The 20012-nt window shown below is 44.7% G+C and overlaps 1 protein-coding gene across 3 annotated transcripts in view; it reads right to left on the bottom strand.

Annotated features, from left to right (window-relative positions):
* rttn (rotatin) overlaps nucleotides 1–20012 on the bottom strand; it is a 63131-nt gene that overhangs the window by 14538 nt on the left and 28581 nt on the right. For all 3 annotated transcript variants that reach the window (XM_047150081.2, XM_017453540.3, XM_047150082.2), the window contains 16 exons: nucleotides 18804–19037; nucleotides 18573–18717; nucleotides 18321–18469; nucleotides 15407–15626; nucleotides 15126–15254; nucleotides 12949–13059; nucleotides 12322–12480; nucleotides 10201–10278; nucleotides 8918–9086; nucleotides 8450–8541; nucleotides 8185–8266; nucleotides 6019–6208; nucleotides 5000–5090; nucleotides 4577–4727; nucleotides 3708–3845; nucleotides 843–1030 (listed from right to left, as the gene is read on the bottom strand). In XM_047150081.2, the coding sequence (XP_047006037.1) occupies nucleotides 843–1030; nucleotides 3708–3845; nucleotides 4577–4727; nucleotides 5000–5090; nucleotides 6019–6208; nucleotides 8185–8266; nucleotides 8450–8541; nucleotides 8918–9086; nucleotides 10201–10278; nucleotides 12322–12480; nucleotides 12949–13059; nucleotides 15126–15254; nucleotides 15407–15626; nucleotides 18321–18469; nucleotides 18573–18717; nucleotides 18804–19037 (2326 nt within the window). The remainder of the gene's footprint in view (nucleotides 1–842; nucleotides 1031–3707; nucleotides 3846–4576; nucleotides 4728–4999; nucleotides 5091–6018; nucleotides 6209–8184; nucleotides 8267–8449; nucleotides 8542–8917; nucleotides 9087–10200; nucleotides 10279–12321; nucleotides 12481–12948; nucleotides 13060–15125; nucleotides 15255–15406; nucleotides 15627–18320; nucleotides 18470–18572; nucleotides 18718–18803; nucleotides 19038–20012) is intronic.

Below are 20012 nucleotides of genomic sequence, written 5' to 3'. Positions count from 1 at the left end.
ATGCTTCTGTGAGAAATAATATAGTATACGTCATACCCAAACGGCTGTCGGGAACAACAAAAACAAACCCTGACATGATTCCTGGCAGTACGGAGCACCGAAAAAGCTCCGCATTTTGTGTACTTTTACCTCCAAGTCTTTTCTTGTCTCCATACCAAATTGTAACAAAATCACAAGGGCAAATAATACACGGCTCTTCCCTTTATTTTCATAAGAAAGCAGGATTTGAGGATCGGGAGCACTTCAACAGGGATCTCCCCAGGTGAAAGATGTATCGTACGTGCACCTCCTCCACCAATTCAGGAGTTCTCGGTCTAGGAAGCTTTCCTGCACGAGTTTTGTGGGTGTGGCTTTGGAGGGAAATATGAAAGAATGGGCTCTATTTGTTAACAGCTACAGTTAACGTCAACCAAAAACACTTACACCTTTAATCGTGTTTTAAAATGTGATTCATATCGAATATCGAGTCCGAATATACGTTGCAAAGTAGTGGGTCTTGTCTTTTATTCATTTCCTAAGGCCATCAGCTCTAGCAAAGTGGTCTTAAATTGCTCGGGACACTAGTGTGAATGGTTAATAAGTGTGTGTTATAGACCATCCCTTGAGTATTTTAATCCTCTACCACACCAGTTCTCAGTGCAGAACGCGCCCCTGGTTAGTTTACCTCCTCCAAGCGCTAGGTGTTATTTTCCCTACTCCTGTCATTCAATTAGAACACACTTAGTCATGTCGGAAAAATACATCTTCTCTAAGCTGCATCGGTGATGACTGCTAAACCCGAGTCATTTTTTGGGACCCACTGCGGCGTACGCACTTTATTTCGGCGTACAGCTCGGCTTTACCTCCAGCAGCGATTCACACAGTTTCTCTCCGGACTGGGAATTCAGAGCGGCGGTCAGAGGAGCCGATTGCTCGGATCTCGTCCCTCGCTTCTTCGCCTCTTCAGAAAACAACACGCACAGGAACTGCGCCGACGCGGTGTAGAGCGACGGATCTGCACCGCACTGGTCCACGCACGCACGGATGGTGTCTAAGGAAAGAAAACACGAGGGCTGAAAACAAGGAGAGTGAGAGCAGGGCTGCAGACGGTAATCAGACCTCCGATGGGTCACCGTGATCACACGCGTAGGAGTAAATCGGAAACTGTGGAGACATTAATACCCGATCGGATGAGGTTGGGGACTGGAGAGAAAGATTGTGACCGACAGGTCAATGACACGCTGTCGAAAGCAAGCAGAATGGCGAGTCTAAGAGCGATAGAGATCCAAAAAACGTAAAGCCGTAACTTTCCGTACTACCGTCATTCATCTGGCACAGTGCATAGACACGCAGTGCTTACAGTGCAGCCGGGGGTGAAACAATACCAGCGCTATACTATAACTATAAAGTTCAAGAACGACGATGAGAATGCAACGCAAGTTTCCCCGAGCTGAATTCATTCCGGTGCTCCTGCTCAGAATGCAACATGGACGCTCAGAGCACGGCCGTATTCGATTTTCAAGATTCTTTCTGCGCGATTAGCTGAGCGTCAACTGCCTTGTTCGTCTTTGCTCATAAAAGTGATTGGCCACAATGTGTTCGAGGTACTGTATTAGAGCTCAAATCAATAGAATTAATACACATCGAACTTGCAGCACACAGAATGGGTATTTACCTTCACTGCGGATACGGAAACGTCTATTCATTACATATTCAGTTCGGGGTTCCGGACAAGCGCCACGACAACGAACTAATCTGAAACTTTTATTTAAATGATGTTATGAATCATCCCGTTAGTTCTTATAGCGGGACTCAAACATCCACACACGCCCCCCCCCCCCCCCCCCCCCCCCCCCATTGTTGTCCGACGGTGAAAAAGAAATAACGAGCTGTAAAGTCGGAGGAGTGCTGGAGGCGATGCAGTGAATGTTCAACCCACCCACCTGCTCCACAACTATCACACGCATCCATCAGAGTTAAAATCTCTCCTTCTCTCTCCCTCCTTCCCCATCCCTCCATCCCAATCTGTCACAAACAGCAGGAGCACAACCCACCCAGAGATAACAAGCTGTCTCTCTTCCTTTCTTTCCTCTCCTGCTTCCCCCCCTTCCTGTCACTCATTCAGCCCTCATCCCTCGCGCCCTGCTCTCTCTCTCTCTCTCTCTCTCATCACTTCGTCCTCCTTTCCTGCGCCCCACAGCTCTCTTCATGCCACTCATCCATTCTTCATCCCTCTCATCACTCTGCTCGCTTCCTGTCTCCGGAATTTTCTCTCTCCCTTCCTGCAGCAGTCTTCCCTCCCACCTTTATCACTCCATCGCTTGTTCCTTCCTTATCATTGTTTTTTATACCTCGTACCGGTGAGCCTCACCTGTTTTTCCTCTCCTCTACATACCAGTCGTTCATGCCTCACTGTTTCTCGCTATCCGCACCATTTCTTTCCTATATACTGCGTCATTCCTTCATAACTCGTCCCTCGCTTCCTTCTCTCCGCTCTTTCATCGGTCTCCTCCTTCGCATTCCAAAGCTGCGTCTTTTCTTTGTCTCTCCCCCTTCATCTTGTTCGTCCTAGGATTATGTCCTTCGTTTTGCATCGTTACTCCTCTCACTCATCCATTACCCCTCGTTCCTTCTTTTATTTTTCCTCTTCTTCACCACAGGATTTCTCTCTCTTCCCGTTCCGCCTCCTTTCCTTTGCGCTTCCTTCTTTCCCGTATCCGTTCTCTGCTCTGTACCCAAATTCTCCCTTCTTTCATGCGACTACTCCATCCCTCGTTCTCTCCCCGTCACCTCTATTCTGCACACTCTCTATTCTGTTATCTCGCTTCATCGCGCACTGAGCCCTTCCAGCTTTTCCCCTCTGTATCATTCATCCCTCTTTTCCCCTTTCTTTTCCATCTTTCTCCTCCTTTTATTCTAGAATTGCTTCTTCTTTTTTTTTTTTTTTTGCTTCTTGCATCCTTTTGATATTATTCAGCTTTCCCGCCACACTCGTTTATCGCTCTCATTACCCACTTTCATCACTCTCTCCTCACTTTTTCATCCCTCGTTCCCTTCTCCTCCCCCCTCTGTATCCCCTAATCATTTCTCTCTTATTTACAGTGACTAGAAAACCTCTCCTCTTTGATCCCTCACTCTCCTCACTATCTTACTCATCCCTCTTGCTTTCTGAATCCTTTCTTTCCTCTCTCGTTGATCCCCCTTCGATACCACTTATTCATTCCCACTGTTCACCACTCTGTCCTTTCTTTTCTTCCACGGTACTTGTTCATCCTATCCCTTGTTCCATCGTTTAATCCCTCTTCTTTTTTTCAGCACCTTCACATTTTCCCGAGACTGCATTCCCCCATCTCTTTGCATCCTTTCTTTCCTCTAGAAGTATTCCTAAAAATCCCACGTTCCCTTTCTTTTCTTTTTTCAGAATCAAGTGCATCCCTCTTTACATCATTCCTTCATGTGCATCTCCATCCCTCATCCCTCGTTCCGTGCCCCCTCATCGCTCTCTCCTCCCTTCCGCACTCGACGCACGTCTCTCCCCTCCAGCATCCTTTCTTCCTCTCGCGCTTCGTCATCCCTCGTTCCTTTTTTTTTTTTTATATCACTCTCCTCTCTTTATACACCTCACAGTAGTCTCTTCCCTCCTGCATCTTTTCTTTTCTCCATCCCTCACCTCATTAATCACACATCACGTATCCTCGCATCCCTTCTTCCTGCCTTTCCCGGCTCACCTGAGAAGCGTTGCCAGAGTTTCCCCAGAGTCCCGCAAACATGTGGGCCGCATGCAGCGTAGTTCCTGCGCAGCAGACTCGCCAGCAGCATAAACACATCTGTCCAGGTGTGCAGCAATGCATTCTGGGTATGCACGTCTGAGGATATACAGAGGAACACTTGATAAAAGACTTGAGAATCTGGGAGGCAAAAAAATAATAATTTAAATCCTCTTTCTGATGCCTTAGCTATCAAATACAAGGACTTCTTTTAAACAAAAAACTTATTATTATTATTATTATTAACAAATAAGGCTGATATACATCGAAGTGTGTAACGTCCAAGTCAAAGTTTGCTGTAAATTTTTTTTCCACAGAATAAGGTGAAGAAGAAGAAGAGGTGGGAGGGGGAAGAAAAAGAAAAAGGGAGGAGCAGGAGGAAGAAGATGAAGGAGAAGAAGGGAGGAGCAGGAGGAAGAAGATGAAGGAGGAGGATGAAGATGACAAAGGAAGGAGAAGAGGAGGAGGTCTTGGATGAAGAAGTCTAGCAAAGGAAGAAGAAGCAAAAATAATAATAAGAAGAAGAAGGGGCTGCAGGAGAAAAAGAAGAAGAGAAGGAGCGGCAGGAGGAGGAGGAAGAAGATGAAGGAGCAGGAGGAGGAGGAAGTAAAGGAAGAAGGGAGGAAGAAGGAGCAGGATGAGGAGGAAGAAAAAGAGGGAGGAGAAGGAGGGGTTCTTGGATGAAGGAGAAGAAGCTAAATAAGAAGATGAAGAAGGAGGAGGACAAAAAGAAGAAGAAGAAGAACATGATGAAGGAAAAATAGAAGGAACATGAACCAAAAAAAAAAAAAAAGAAGATGTGTGAAATATATTTTTAAAGTGATATTTACCGAGGTGTGTGTGAGAGAGTGTGAGGATGGAGAGGAGGTTATTCAGCAGAGGTTTAATGAGCTCTGACTGGGAGAGACAATCCTCACTGTGCACAACGTCGGCCTGTACCAGCTTACACACGCTCTGAACGTAACACACACTTCTCAGCACCTGAGAGAGAAAGAGAGAGAGACAGCACGAGAGAGAGAGAGAGAGAGAGAGAGACAAACAGAGACGTTTAGAGACAGAGAGAGCAAGTGATGAGTTTAAGGAAACTTTATATAAATTCATTATATGAACTTCTCTTCATGTGTGCATTCGCATGCTGAGACATCACACAGCACAAAGCTCAAAATAGTCACAGGACAGGACTCGGTGTGTAATGTAACAGCAGTGCGAGTGTGTGTGTGTGTGTGTGTGTGTGAGGGAGAGAGCTCACACACCTGGCTCCTGGAATCCTCCACATCAGAAGGAGGTAGATCAGGTGTGTTAAGTTCGGTCAGACATCGCTCTAACTCCGCTGCATCCAGCACACTGCAATAAACACAGCTTACACTAACACACTCTGGCAGAAATGCTTACACACTCATAGTTGCACTTCATCCCATCTGGAGTCACTTGTGTACCTGTGAGCACGCGACTCCGGGAAAACGCCTCGTTTTCCTACGGCCGTCGTAATACAGTTTAATAACTGACGAGTGCTACCGAAAACTTCTAGAACCCCGCACCTCGTCCGCAACAAGCGCGGAAACGCCCAGCCCACTTCCGCAACCTCCACCTACCTGCCTGCTTCACCGGGGTCCCTGCCTCGTTTAGATGTAGGAACAAAATACACGCAGGATGTGGTTATGGTTAAAACTGCTGGAAGCGAACCAAGAAAATAGCCTGCCTATCTGTGTGTATGTGGTCGATCCTGAAACTCTGTACCCAAAAACAGATTCCATTCTGTTTCTTTTCGATTTCACTCATTCTGAGCGTGCTCAGTAAAGGGAAAACCTGCCGCTGTAGATAACGGGGAACTTCAGTTCGTCAGGTTCACCCCCCCCGCATTTATTTTACTTGTGTAGGGGAGAGTGGGGTCAGTTGTCACAATTTCTAAAAAGAAGTCTCAATGGAAATAATCTTCATGTACATCTGCAGGATTAAAAGCGACATCCTCGGAACGTTCCTGTCCCGTCTCGATTCCAAGGGGAACTGTAAAACGTTCAAGGATTCTATGCACGGCGAAAGTTAAACACGCTCACGAGCTCGGGCTCTCTTAAAACCACCCGCCGTCATCTTGACTGCTGTCATGAGCTGCGTCTCGTATCGAAACCTCGGACCTCGCGTTCAAAAGTATTTAGTACTCTAGAAAATCCAGAAGACTGGTACTGGTCTGAAGGTCACACGAGACACTCTAATCATGTGTGTGTGTGTGTGTGTGTGTGTGTGTGTGTGTGTGTGTGTGTGTGAGTGTACAGACCTGAGCAGGCCCTGCAGGATGTGGTTCTCTAGCAGTGCGGTGTGTGTAAATTCCGGCAGAACACACAGCAGGTTGGTTAGTAACCCACACACAGCTGACAGTAGGTGAGGGGTTACTACAGAGATGGACTCTGATCCTTCGACACACTCCTGAGACACACGCGAGTCTGAGCTGTCCGAGTCACTCTGTCCTACGACACGACACACAAAGACAACAGCACAGTCAATAAAATTACACAATCGTATCATTTCCAAACGGTCTGTGGGTCAGCGCATATTCACAGTGTGCTCGAATTCTCCATTCTGATTGGTCAGAAGCCGTCGATTACTTCTCTAGAACAGCAGCTCTGATTAAAGTGCCATTCTAATACATCTCATACATTTCCATGAGCACGGCTAGCTCACACGGAACTGTATGTTGGATGAACCGATTAAAGCAATAATGAACAACAATAGTTGTGATAAATAGAACGTGATGGTACTTGACAAAGAAAATGATCTAATGGTCGATGTGCTGAAAGGAAGGAGTCTCCAGTGGCAGGACGTTGTAGGTTGTCAGCCGTGGGAAACGGATTTAAAAAAATGATACTTGGTCATTTATTTATTGAGGAAAATGATCCATGAGTGGAAAAAGTACTGTATGTGAACCTTTGCTTTCAGTATCTGGTGTGACCCCCTTGTGCAGCAATAACTGCAAGTAAACATTTCCTGTAACTGTCGATCGGTCCTGCACGTCGGCTCGGAGGAGTTTTATCCCGTTCCTCAGTACAGAACAGCTTCAACTCTGGGATGTTGGTGGGTTTCCTCACATGAACTGTTCGCTTCAGGTTCTTCCACAACATTTCTATTGGATTACGGTCAGGACTTTGACTCGGCCGTTCCAAAACACTAACTTTATTCTTCTTTAAGCGTTCTTTGGTAGAACGACTCGTGTGCTTATGGTCGTTGTCTTGCTGCATGACCCACTTTCTCTTCAGATTCAGTTCACAGACAGATGTCCTGACATTTTCCTTTAGAATCCGCTGGTATAATTCACAATTCATTGTTCCATCACTGATGGCGAGTCGTCCTGCCCAGATGCAGCACAACAGCCCCAGACCGTGATACTACCACCACCATGTTTCACAGATGGGATAAGGTTCTTATGCTGGAATGCAGTGTTTTCCTTTCTCCAAACATATCACTTCTCATTTAAACCAAAAATTCTATTCTGGACTCATCCATCCATAAAACATTTTTTCCAATACCCTTCTGGTTTGTCCACATGATCTTCAGAAAACTGCAGAGGGGCAGCAATGTTCATTTTGGAGAGCAGTGGCTTTCTCCTTGCGACCCGGCCATGAACACCATTGTTGCTCAGTGTTCTCATGAGCATTAACATTCGCCAATGTGAGAGAGGACTTTAGTTGCTTAGAAGTTACCCTGGGTTCCTTTCTGACCTCACGGACTATTACACGTCTTGCTCTCGGAGTGATCTTTGGTCTCCACTCCTGGGGAGGATAACAATGCTCTTGGATTTTCTCCATTTGTACACATTCTGTCTGACTGTGGATTGCGTGGGCTCCAAACTCTTTAGAGATGCTTTTTTTGTGACCTTTTCAAGCCTCATGAGCATCAACAACTCTTTCTCAGAGGTTCTCAGAAATCTCCTTTAACCATGCCGTGACACACTTCCGCAAACACGTGCTGTGAAGATCGGACTCTGATAGATCCCCGTTCTTGAAATAAAACAGAGTGCTCGCTCACTCACTCACACCTGACTGTCATCCCACTCTGACTCTATTTTCCACCTGCAAATGAACTGAAAATCCTAGACGTTCGCATACTTCTGCCACTCGCAGATACGTAATACTGGATCGTTTCCCTCAAAATCATCCAAGTATGATATTTCTGTCTCGTTTCTTTAACTGGGTTCTCTTCGTCTACTTTCAGGACTTCTAAAGGGTTCACAAACTTTCAAGCACCACTGTAAGTGACGACAATGACAACTAACTTAAGGTTAACAAGTTGATCTTTATTGAATAAATTCATTAAACTCCCCCAACAGATTCGGGTTAAATCAGCGCCCCACTGTAAACAACTTCTCTTGCACTATAGAGACGTGTGTGTGTAGTAAGTGAGTGCAGATGTGTGAGTGTGTGTGTGTGTGTGTGTGTGTGTGTGTGACCTTGTGTGCCAAGTCTATTGAATGGAGGCTCCTGTGCTGCTACAGAAGAGGAGAGGACAGGAGAACGAGTGTCACTCAGGAGCTGGACAACAAACACACACACACACACACACACACACACACACACACACACACACACACACACAGAGTTAACTACAAACACTTCTGTACTAAAACTATAAGTTATAAAAGTTATAAGAATGTAATTCTAATATTAATAACAATGTAATTCTAATTCTAATATTAATTCTTAACATATAATTACCAAAGTACTGGAGGTGGAAATGGATCCTGAACCCTGGGTGTGATTCAGCACGGCTGTACTGCCTCTCCACTGCCTCACTGAGTCATCTACATCTGTCTCACACACACACACACACACACACACACACACACACACACACACACACCTCACTTAAATACAATGAAGGAAAAGACAGTTAAATCAGTTAAATATATAGTCTGCTTTACTTTAATTCATTAATAAATAATATTTGCTTATATTATGTTCGATTGCATTAAATCAATCTAGACCCTAATGGCTAAACACAACAGTGGTGAGGACAAATGCCTTGAGAGGAAGAATATTTCAGAGAGGGAAAATGATCTTCTCTGGGCAATGGATGATGGGACTATAACAAGAAGAGGACGAGTATGATGTAAAGAATAGTGGGCAACTCTTACATACATACATACATACATGCACACACAGGCATTAGATATATGTGCATACCGGCAGAGACGCTGATGGGCCAAGGGTGTGTGGGAGTGTATCGACCCGTGTAGCAACTCCTCACCATCTGACCCACATGATCGAAAAAATGGCAGTGATAGAGAAGAGCCTGCAGGGCCGGGAGACCCACCAACGACACGCCTGTTGCCTCATCATGAACGCATGGGCTCTGGAGAGAGATGGAGTGAATGAGAGAGAGAGCAGACAGAACGAGATACGTCGAGAGCGAGAGACCGAGTGAAAGAGAAGGAGAGCGGGAGAGACGGAGAGCGAGAGAGACACCAAACGGTGAGGGACGGAGAGAGAGAGTGAGAGACCGGCAGAAGGGGAGGTGGGGAGAATAAGAGACGGACAGAAAGAGAGGAGCGAGTGAGAGACAGACAGAAAGAGAGATGGAGAGAGTATGAGAGACAGAAGTAGAGATGGAGAGAGTGAGGGAGAGGAAGAGAGGACAGAGTCGGGGACAAACAGAAAGAGGGATGCAAAATAGTGAGAGACAGAGTGAAGGAGAGATGGAGAGAGTGAGACAGACAGAAAGAGAGATGGGGAGAGTGTGAGACAGAGAGAAAGAGCGACCGAGGGAGAAAGAATGAGAAAGAAAGAGGCGGAGAGAGTGAGGGAGACGGACAGAAAATGAGACGGCGTGAGTGAGAGACGGACAGAAAGACAGATGGAGTGAGTGAGAGACAGCGAGGAGGAGAGACAGACAGAAAGAGAGGTGCCAGGAGGCAGAGTGAAAGAGATGGAGAGAGCGTGAGACAGGGAGAAAGAGCAACAGAGGGAGAGAGAGACAGACAGAGACACAGCATGACGGTGCAAAACAGAGAGAGCGAGAGAGAGATACGGTCAGAGCGACAGAGACAGAGAGAACAACAGTGAGAAAGATGGAAAGAGACAGAGAAAGACCGAGAGAGAGAGAGAAACAGAGAGCATGAGACAGAAATAGAGAGAGAATAAATAAATAAATAAATAATCAATCAATAAAATAAACGAATATTTACACATTTGTTATATATTTAATATGTAAATGAATTTAAAAGTTATGCATAATAGAATACGTGGGTTTGGATACAGACGACAGTGTGTGTGTTCCGCTGGAGCTCTGCTCAAAAGCAGTCAGTGGACATGACCATTTGACTTTTTAGCCTTTGGGAATCGCTGCTGCGGAAAAATCACCCCGCGCGAGTCGGTCTGTTAAAATCCACCTGCGTTGCTGCCTAAACTTTTCTTACAAGGTTTCTGAGGAACTTTTGTTTACTTCCACCCTTCCCATGTTCTCATACCTGCCAGAAGCAGTCTTTGGCCTCCTCGGTGTTGGCAGGCATCGGCATCACAAGCAGGTTTTGTAAAAGGAACGCTGCCTAAGTGGAGAGGGGAGGAAGAAAACACTCCGTCAGCAATGCTGCCATCTTGCTGCAAAAACTGTCAGTGTTTGCAAAATGGAATCCAAAAACGAGTGTGAAGTCAAATGATGCTCTGATGCAGCTGAAGCTTCCTTATGGAACGGTGTGGGCTGGTGTTCTTTATATAATCAAGGTTTGGGTGGAAAAGAAAAATGGCAGGAGATTATTAACTTCTCTTACATTTTTAAAAAAAAGATTAGTAGTAGCAGTGGTTCAATAAATAAATAAACAAATAAATAATAATACAAAGAAAGAAAGAAAGAAAGAAAGAAAGCATCGTCATATCTAAACCGGACTACTGCGACGCACTACTCTCGGGCCTCTCGGCCAGCTCCGTCGAACCCCTTCGGATGATTCAGAATGCGGCAGCACGCCTCGTCTTCAACCAGCCCAGAAGGACCCATGTTACACTCCACTTCATCTCCCTCCGCCGGCTTCCTGCGTCAAATTCAAGGCCGTGATGCTCACGTACAAGACCTTGTCTGGAACAGCGCCCCCTACCTCAACTCTCTCCTGCAGGCTTACGCGCCCTCACGCAACCTGCGGTCGATTAACGACCGACGCTTAATAGTGCTTACTCAGCGTGGCTCAAGGTCCCTTTCTAGAACCTTCACACTGACCGTCCTTCAGTGGTGGAATGAACTTCCGACCTCAATCCGGACCGCAGAATCTGTCACTATCTTTAAAAAAAAAAAAAACATCTTAAAGACCCACCTCTTCGGTGAACACCTAACCAACTCATAAAATGCCAACACCACATTATCAAAAAAAAAACAAAAACCCTAAAAAGCTCTTGTATGGTAGCACTACTTGTATTGGCTTACAATTTGTAATAATAACAAGATTAAGAAAAACGTATTCTGTATGGAGACAATCAGTGAACATTTATGGAAGGAGTCTCCAGTGCCAGTGCTTTGTAACAGTAAGCGAGTTTTCCGTCGGGATTCGGTCTTCGGGATAGAAGGCTTGGAGATTTCCGGTTTCTTACCGACATGACGAGCTGCGTTTTTCTCTCTCTCTCTCTCTCTCTTTTTGCTGGTTAAGGAATAGCAAATTATAGCCGTTACAATGCAGGTGTTTAGCATCTTGTTTCACGGATTAAACGGAACTATAAACGGATAGAAAGTATAACTTCATAAATAAACAATTACTGGTGCTGGCAAACTGATATAAGATATAAGAGGAATAAAACACGATAGGAAAAGAGCAACTTTGGTGGTAACACCAAAATGCAGTGGTGTGCAGTGGTGTGCAGTGGTTACTACCTACCAAAAGTGGTCCAAGGAAGGACAACCGGTGAACCACCGACAAGGTCATGGCCGCCCAAGGCTCATTGACGCGAGTGGGGAGCGAAGGCTAGCATGACCGTCCCGCAGAAAAGCTACTATATCACACACTGCTGGAAAAGTTAATACTGGCTATGATAGAAAGGTGTCAGGACGCACAGTACATCGCAGTATGGGGCGGCTGCGGCTCAGGTGATCGAACGTGTCGTCCGCTAATCGTAAGGCTGGCGGCTCGATTCCCGGCCCACGTGACTCCACGTGCCGAAGCGTCCTTGGGAAAGACGCTGAACCCCGAGTTGCTCCCGATGGCAAGTTAGCGCCATGCGTGGCAGCTCTGCTACCACTGGTGTGTGAGTGTGTGTGTGTGTGAATGAGACAGAGTGTATAGCGCTTTGGATAAAAGCGCTATATAAGTGCACCGTTTACCATTTATCAGTATGGGGCTGCGTAGCTGCAGACCAGTCAGAGTGCCAATCTTGAGAGCTGAAGAGTTGGACTCATGATCACTTCAGAATGGAAAACACTGTGTGCTTGCGTGATGACAGCACCTTGTCACTTCTATACGGAATACTCACAGAGCAGCAGTTGTGGAGAACTGCACAACCTCTTACATTCTGCTCGCTGACATTTTAGCAAGCAGTACACGTGTGTGTGTGTGTGTGTGTGTGTGTGTGTGTGTGTGTGTGTGTGCGTACGTGCGTGCGTACACGCCCACCTCTCGGCGCACCATGCTGCACTCCTGTCTCTCCAGCAGGATGTTGAGCAGCGTCGCCCACAAACCGCCTGAGATGTTCTGGCAGCTATTCGACAACATCACACAGCCGCTTTCTAACGATGAGAGAGCCGCGCCCAGCGCCAGACTGGCACAGCGCACCTGAGTGTACACACACACACACACACACACACAGTCAGACCTGGCAAACATTTACACTGGCACTGCTTTGTGCTCATTATGCTCTTTATTTGATTATCAAAGCTCAGCTTAAAACTTTCCTGTTTACTCAAGAAGATCATCTATACGCACACACCTTACATGTGTGTAAACCGTATCACGTCGGTCTTAGCACTACCGCGATTACACAGTGGCTTTCACAGAATGGAAAGTGGAATCATCTCCTTTAATTTCTCACCCGTCTGTACGTAACGTGTATGACCGGTGTGCCTAATGATCTGGTTACTCGGTGTAGATTCACAGTCATATCTCAGGCAACTGTGCGTTTATTTTATTTTTTTATTTAATTTTGCAAAACAAGTTTGCACATTTGGCCGAGCTATAAACGAGAATATAAATGTGTATGCCAAATATAAAAGATGCATACTTAAGAGTGTTTGTGTGGCTCACCTCCGGGTCACGATCCACCCACAGTGGGATTAACCAAGCGAGGCCGAACTGAGCTGAACACGGATCATCAGCACTCTGTTCAGGCCCAAGAGACCAGAGAGACATCCAGTCCTAGAGAGAACACAAACACACAAAACTCTGGACTCTACATTCTCTAAATATACATACAGCAAGATCCAAACATCGGAGTCTGCTGCCAAGAACTGTCCGTATTTCATTATTCATCAAAAAAACCGACTCGTTCTCCTCAGTCCTTCCTTATTACTCGAGAACGTTCTATTTAAAACTTCGCTCAGAGTTCAAACGTGTGGAAAGACTCTCGTACGACGCGGATCTCTATGTGACTGTTCCGTTCGCATCGTTTACGCGTAATAACGCCGCCGTATCGTTTCGACTGGTGGCGCGTTAATAGAAAAATTCCATTGCAAGCTACTAGGCACGGGGTTCTACTGGGACTTCTCCACTGTGAGGATTAATCTCACAGCACAAGTCAATACACATTTAATGAGAATCCAAGGGTCCGTTCCAAACAATGACATGACTGGGCAGTGTACCTAAATCGTAACGACGTGAGGGTGTAAGGATCGGCGGCCGGCGCTGTCCGTTCCCTCGATATTACAGTAGCTTCGCGGCTCGTTTTATCGATCCTTCAGTAAAGTTGTGTGTAAAAATGTTTGCGCGAGCCAAACCAAAAAAACTGACAGATTTACAGTTGAGGTCATAGGATTACACACGCCCTGTAGAATCTCAAAAATGTTAATAATTTAAAAAAATAAATAAATAAAAAATAATAAAAAAAAAAAAGACAGATCATAAAAATCGCAGTGTTTTTTTATTTAGTTCTGTCCTGATTAAGCTATTTCACATAACAGATGTTTACACACTGTACACTCCACAATACACTATAATTAACTGAATTTACACACATTAAAGTTTTCATACCGTTGGTTTTTAACACCGTGTGTCGTTAACTGGATGATCAAGGACTGCTTTTATGTTTTGTGAGACTTGTTGGCGAGTCCCTTGTTCGTCCTGAGCAGTTAAACTGCGCTCTGTTCTTCAGAAAAATCCTCCGGGTGCTGTATATGTAATTGTATGCTCGTAACTGAGCTGTATTTTTCAGCAAAATCAGATGACCGACACCATCACCGAGACACACATTACGGGTGCTTTCACAACTATTAATCTGTTTGTCGACTATTAATTATTAAGAGTGAAATCGATTCTTTTGATTCGTTTGCTAGTTGGTTTGGTTTAGTTTCAGACTGCACATAAATTAAATGAAACAAATATGTTTTTAAGAAATAAATAAATAAATAAAACGTCAGCTGTGGGTTTAAACACGCGTAAAATAGTTCATTCGCTGGATAGAAAAAATCTTTGCCAACATTTTGTGCATCATATGACATATATCGTGTTTGGTTTGCTCCCTTCAGTTGAGTCGATTCAGTTGAGTCGATTCAGTTGAGTCGATTCAGTTGAGTCGATTCAGTTGAGTCGATTCAGTGAGTCGACTCGTTTTCTAACTGCGATCTTGTTCTGGTCTGGTTTAGAAAACACGTCAGGGTTTGATTTAAACTGACTAACCCCTGAATTAAATATTAAAATGACGTCAATACCAGTTAATTAACCCGACCCTTGTTTTGGTCTGCTAGAGTGCATCTCCAGCGGTCTCGCTTGCTCTCTTCTCCCGTAACTCTGATAGATGGCAAAGGAAAATATGTCGCAGTGTTTTAAAGCGTTGGCTGCTTTCTCTGGTCATACCAGCCATTTTTCGACGCCTCCAGTACATTTGCATTTTAGTTTGACGTTCTGGATCGTTTTACTGTCTGACCCAAGATGCCGTGTTTTTTTTTTATATTATTTATTTATTTATTTTTTTAAAAAAGTCTGAGTCAGGATAACTCTTAAGGACGTACAGGTGCTAAGGCGCCTCTGGCTGGTGAGGACATTTCTGAAGTTTAGAAACCTTCTGAGAAAATAAAGCTGTGGAAGTTCCTGGGTTCTTACTGACTTCACCACAGGACAGATTATATTAAATTATTAAAGTAATTTGGGACAAAGATGTTTGCAATATTGAATAAATGCTAAAATACAAACTGCACTTCCAGACCTGACTGGACACTTTGATCGTAAAGCACCGTGAATTTAAATTAAATGCCCAGAAATTTCAATACCTTCTCTTTGCTCTCAGACATCATCTCATGGGACAGATGAAGCAGGGAGATCACTGCATTCTTGGTCACTCCTTTTCCCATAAAGGACATGGCGTTCCCTCCCCACTCCACATAGAAGGAGGAAATTACCTGCGGGGGGGTGGATGAGTTTTGCATGATTGTCGGAAAGCCCCTCCCCCACCTCTATAATTTATTTCTGTATGCACATATTTAGATACAAGTCATAAAACATGGAATTACAAGCCAAGATGAAGGAGAATCAGTGTGTGTAGAGTGTGTACCTCAAGTAGGCCGCTAAGGTATTTCCGGCAGAGTGTGTGTGGCTCCATGCTGCTTGTGTGAGTGCTCCAGCCGGGCAGAGCGGTGGTGTGCGTCATGCTGCGTAGAGAACGCCCCAGAGAGGGAAGGCCGTAAAACCGCGGGGCGTCTGAAACACGGAGACACTGCAGTAGACGGACGGCGAACTCTGACGCTAGCGGCCCGGAGAGGAGCGTACACATCCTGAACGAGGGAGGGGGAGAGAGAGAGAGAGAGAGAGAGAGAGAAAGAGAGGGAGGTCAAATGCTGAATGCAGAAGAGATTTCATATCCTGAATGAAGGAAAGAGAGACATCAGGTGCAGAATGAAAGAAGGAGAGGAAGAAAAAAAAAAAAGAGATCAGAGCCTGGACCAGTGTGTGATCTGATCTTCAGTGAAGAATCATATCCTGAACTAGAGAGCTAGAGGGAGACAGAAAGAGATCAGAACCTAAATAAGATAAGATAGATTTTATCGATCCCACACTGGGGAAATTCCCTCGTTAGCAGCTCAATTACACAAAAAACAGATAGGAAAGAATGCACAATAAATAGGAAGAGAATTGAAAAAAAATGTCTAATATATATATATATATATATATATATACACACACAATAGGAATAGAAAAATAAGAATAATAGTAGTAAAAAATAATAATAATGGTGATATGTACACTATGAACATCTTAATGTTTGTACAGATGAATACAAATATGAATATATACACATTAGTAACACCTTGTTTATATACATAAATGGATTATTGCACAGTTAACAATACAGGGGTGAGCAACAAATAATACTAAATTAATAAATGTTCATATTGCAGAACTATCGTGAATGTGTAGGTTGACCATGCAAAACAGCTAGCAGTGCTACATTATGTTGTTATTTGTATTAAAGAGTCTGCTGACTGCTGTAGGGATGGACGACCTGCGGTAGCGCTCTGGAGTTGTCCTCAGGTGGAGGACAACTCCAGCTCTCGAAAGCTTCCTCCTAAGTAGTGACGGCTGAATTGTACTGAAAGCAGTGGAAAAATCAACACACATGATCCTCACAATGCTCCCAGTATTCTCCGGGTGTAGAAGTGATCTGTGCATCAGATAAATCATGGAATCATCGACCCAATGCCTGGTCGGAAAGTGTACTGCGGGGGGTCTAGTTCTGAGCTCACCAGGGTCCGCAGCTGTTGCAGTACAAACCTCTCCATGGACTTCATCAGGTGTGAAGTTAAGGCTACCGGTCTGAAGTGGTCGGGCTCCCTAGGATGCACAATTTTAGGTACTGGAACCACACAGGAAGTCTTCCACAGTACTGGAACTCGCGCCAGTCTCGGGCTCAGGTTAAAGACGTGCAGGATGACCTCACTAAGCTGATCTGCTCAGTCTGGAGCTGATTCCATCTGGGCCTGGGGCTTTGCCTTGATCTTCTTTAGCTCCTTCTTCACCTGATCAGAGAGCAGGGGGGAGTTATTTGTGATCCCTGAGGAGTGGTATGGGGGGAGGGGTGTGAACTGTGTGATGCTCTGAGGTGTGAATTGGATGATACCGCTATTCCTGAAGCCCTGAGGGTGGAAAAGGGGGTGTCTAATGGCCCAAGAGGGAGAGGTTGAGTCGCTGACAGGTCTGAGGTCTGTTAGGAGGGGGGAGGAGAAGGCGCTGAATCAAATCTATTAAAAAACAGATTTAATTCATTTGCCCTGCCACGGTCGCCAGACACAAGGCCCCTCCCACTGTCTGTGTTCTGACCGGAGAGTGTTTTCCGTCCCCTCCTGACCTCCCTCGTGTTGTTCTGTTGAAGGCGCTCCTCCGACTTTTTTCTGCAGCTGTCTTTTCCTTTCCTCATCTCCCCTCTGAGCTGTTTTAATGGTGAACAGTTAAACAGGAGAGATTTGATCCTCAATTAATGGGAGACTGAGTGAAAAAGCGAGACAGAGAGAGACAGAGAGAGAGAGAGAGAGAGAGAGAGAGAGAGAGAGAGAGAGAGAAATCACACCCTTAATGGAAGAGAAAGAAAGAAAATTAAATTAATTCAGATCCTGAACGAAGGGGTGATAGTACAGATCTGAAACGAAGAAAACAAAGGAAGAGAGAGAAATCCCATCCTGAATGATGTGTGTGTGGGGGGGGGGGGGGGTCTTGAATGAAAGAACAGATAGATCAGGTCCTAATCAAACAATAGTGAAAGAGAGAGAGAGAGAGAGAGAGAGAGAGAGAGAGAGAGAAAAGAGAGATCAGATACTGAACAAAGGGGCTATCTGGATCCTGAACAAAGGAGACTGAAAGAGAGCGAGATCAGTCCCAAAATCCTCAATTAGAAGGAGAGAGAGAGAGAGAGAGAGAGAGAGAGAGAGAGAGAGAGAGAGAGAGAGAGATCCTAAATAAAGGAAAAAGTGAGATCAGATACTGAATAAGGGGGGAAGAGAGAGAGAGAGAGAGAGAGAGAGATCCTAAATAAAGAAAAGTGAGATCAGATATTGAATAAGGGGGGGAGAGAGAGAGAGAGAGAGAGAGAGAGAGAGAGAGAGAGAGACAGAGAGAGAGAGAGAGATCCTAAATAAAGGAAAAAGTGAGATCAGATATTGAATAAGGGGGGAAGAGAGAGAGAGAGAGATCCTAAATAAAGGAAAAAGTGAGATCAGATATTGAATAAGGGGGGGGGGGGGGGGGAGAGATCCTAAATAAAGGAAAAAGTGAGATCAGATATTGAATAAGGGGGGAAGAGAGAGAGAGAGAGAGAGAGAGAGAGAGAGATCCTAAATAAAGGAAAAAGTGAGATCAGATATTGAATAAGGGGGGGGGGAGAGAGAGAGATCCTAAATAAAGGAAAAAGTGAGATCAGATATTGAAGTGGGGGGGGGGGGGGGGGGGGGGTAGGGTCCTGAGTGTGTATGTAGGACCTGTCGGAGATGTGTGTGAGACGCAGCAGGGTGTTGAACAGCGAGGTCAGTTCTCTCTGTAGTTGATGTCCGTGGTGAATCCCGCTGTGTCTCTGAGGGTCCATGTGCGTCTTCTCGTCTAGCAGCAGGTCCAGCAGCACGCGCGTGTCCTATGAACACGCACACAAAGTCCATCAGTCACTTCCTCCCACCTCACCTCACCTCACCTCACCTCACCTCATCACTGTACGGGATTAAAGTTTTACCAGTTACCTTTCTCAGGAGTAATTCTAGGAGCCATTTCAGATCCCGGTCGTCAGAATCAGACCGATGTTGCCTGAAGAAAGTGTTCAGGAACGATACGACGTCCGCGAGCAGCATCTCGTCCTCGGGGCACGCGGGTTTCACCTGGAGAAATCTGAACATTCATGAGAAGATATACCACGCAGAAGGGGTTGAACGGAAAAGCAAAGATTAACGCGGATCTCTGATTTGAGTGCGTACCTCTCCACAGCACCACGCCAGTCGAGTTTCTGCAGCGTGGCGGAGTGTGTGTCGTGTTTAACAGCCAGCTGATCAGTCAGGAGATAAAGGTGTATTCTAGTCAGAGCGAAGGTGACCCCGGTGTGTGATCCGGCCGAGCGAATGGCGTTAACACACTCTTGAAGCCCTGCTCTCATATCACACGCTCGCACTGACGCGACCTGAGACTCCGACATCACCAGATCGGCATGAAACCTGTAGCAGAGAGCGGGCGGGGGGAGGGGGGACAAATCGAGCGCTTGGAAAATATAACGCAAACATCACTTTCCCCAACCAGCAATATATTTACACTACCGCTCAAAAGTTTGGGGACACTTTGACTGACATGTTTCTCATGATCTGAAGGTGTATGATGAAATGTTTGAAGTCGGTGTTGTAGACAAAAAATATAATCGTGCCGACGTATTCAATTTCTTTCATTAGAAAACTAACATTTTATTTAAAAAAAAAAAAAAAAAAATATATATATATATATATATATATATATATATATATATATATATATATATATATATATATATATATATATATATATATATATTTTTTTTTTAAACGGATGACTCGGAGCGAAACATTTCTAAAAGCAGCCGGTAAGAGTCCGGCGTCGGTGGGAACTCCTTTAATACTGTTTAAAAAGCATCTCCGGGAAATTCCTCAAGAAATCCGTCGAGAAAACACAAAGAATTAATTTCTGGAAATTCTAGGTAAAAAAAAAAAATAAATAAATAAATAAAAAATAAAAGGGGGGTCTACTTTGAAGATGCTAAAATATTAAATTATTTTGGATTTTTTTTTTATCACCACAACATAATTCCCATAGTTTCATTTCGGTTATTCCAGAGTGTTGATGACTTTATTATTATTATTATTATAAAATGCGGAGAAAGAATTTAGTGTTTCTAAACTTTTGACCGGTAGTGTATATACAGGAAGCGGAGAGTTAATTATGCACATGACTTGAACGAAACCTTGCTCTCTTAAAGACCTCTCTGCATACGCAAGCGTCTGAGTATCATGCAAGTCTTTAGTTACGTATGAAATTTGCATACCAATGTGTGCAATTGTGCTATTTAATCCTCATTATGCATGCTTAACTCAACTCTGGGTATGAAGCAATGACCTATAGCCTCTACCTACACCTAAAGAAGATATGCATAAATAATAGAGACG

Source organism: Ictalurus punctatus, chromosome 23, assembly GCF_001660625.3.
Source record: "Ictalurus punctatus breed USDA103 chromosome 23, Coco_2.0, whole genome shotgun sequence".
Lineage (NCBI taxonomy): Eukaryota > Metazoa > Chordata > Actinopteri > Siluriformes > Ictaluridae > Ictalurus > Ictalurus punctatus.
The sequence above is the reverse complement of the archived record's forward strand: the minus strand, read 5'-3'. Positions and strand labels throughout refer to the sequence as shown.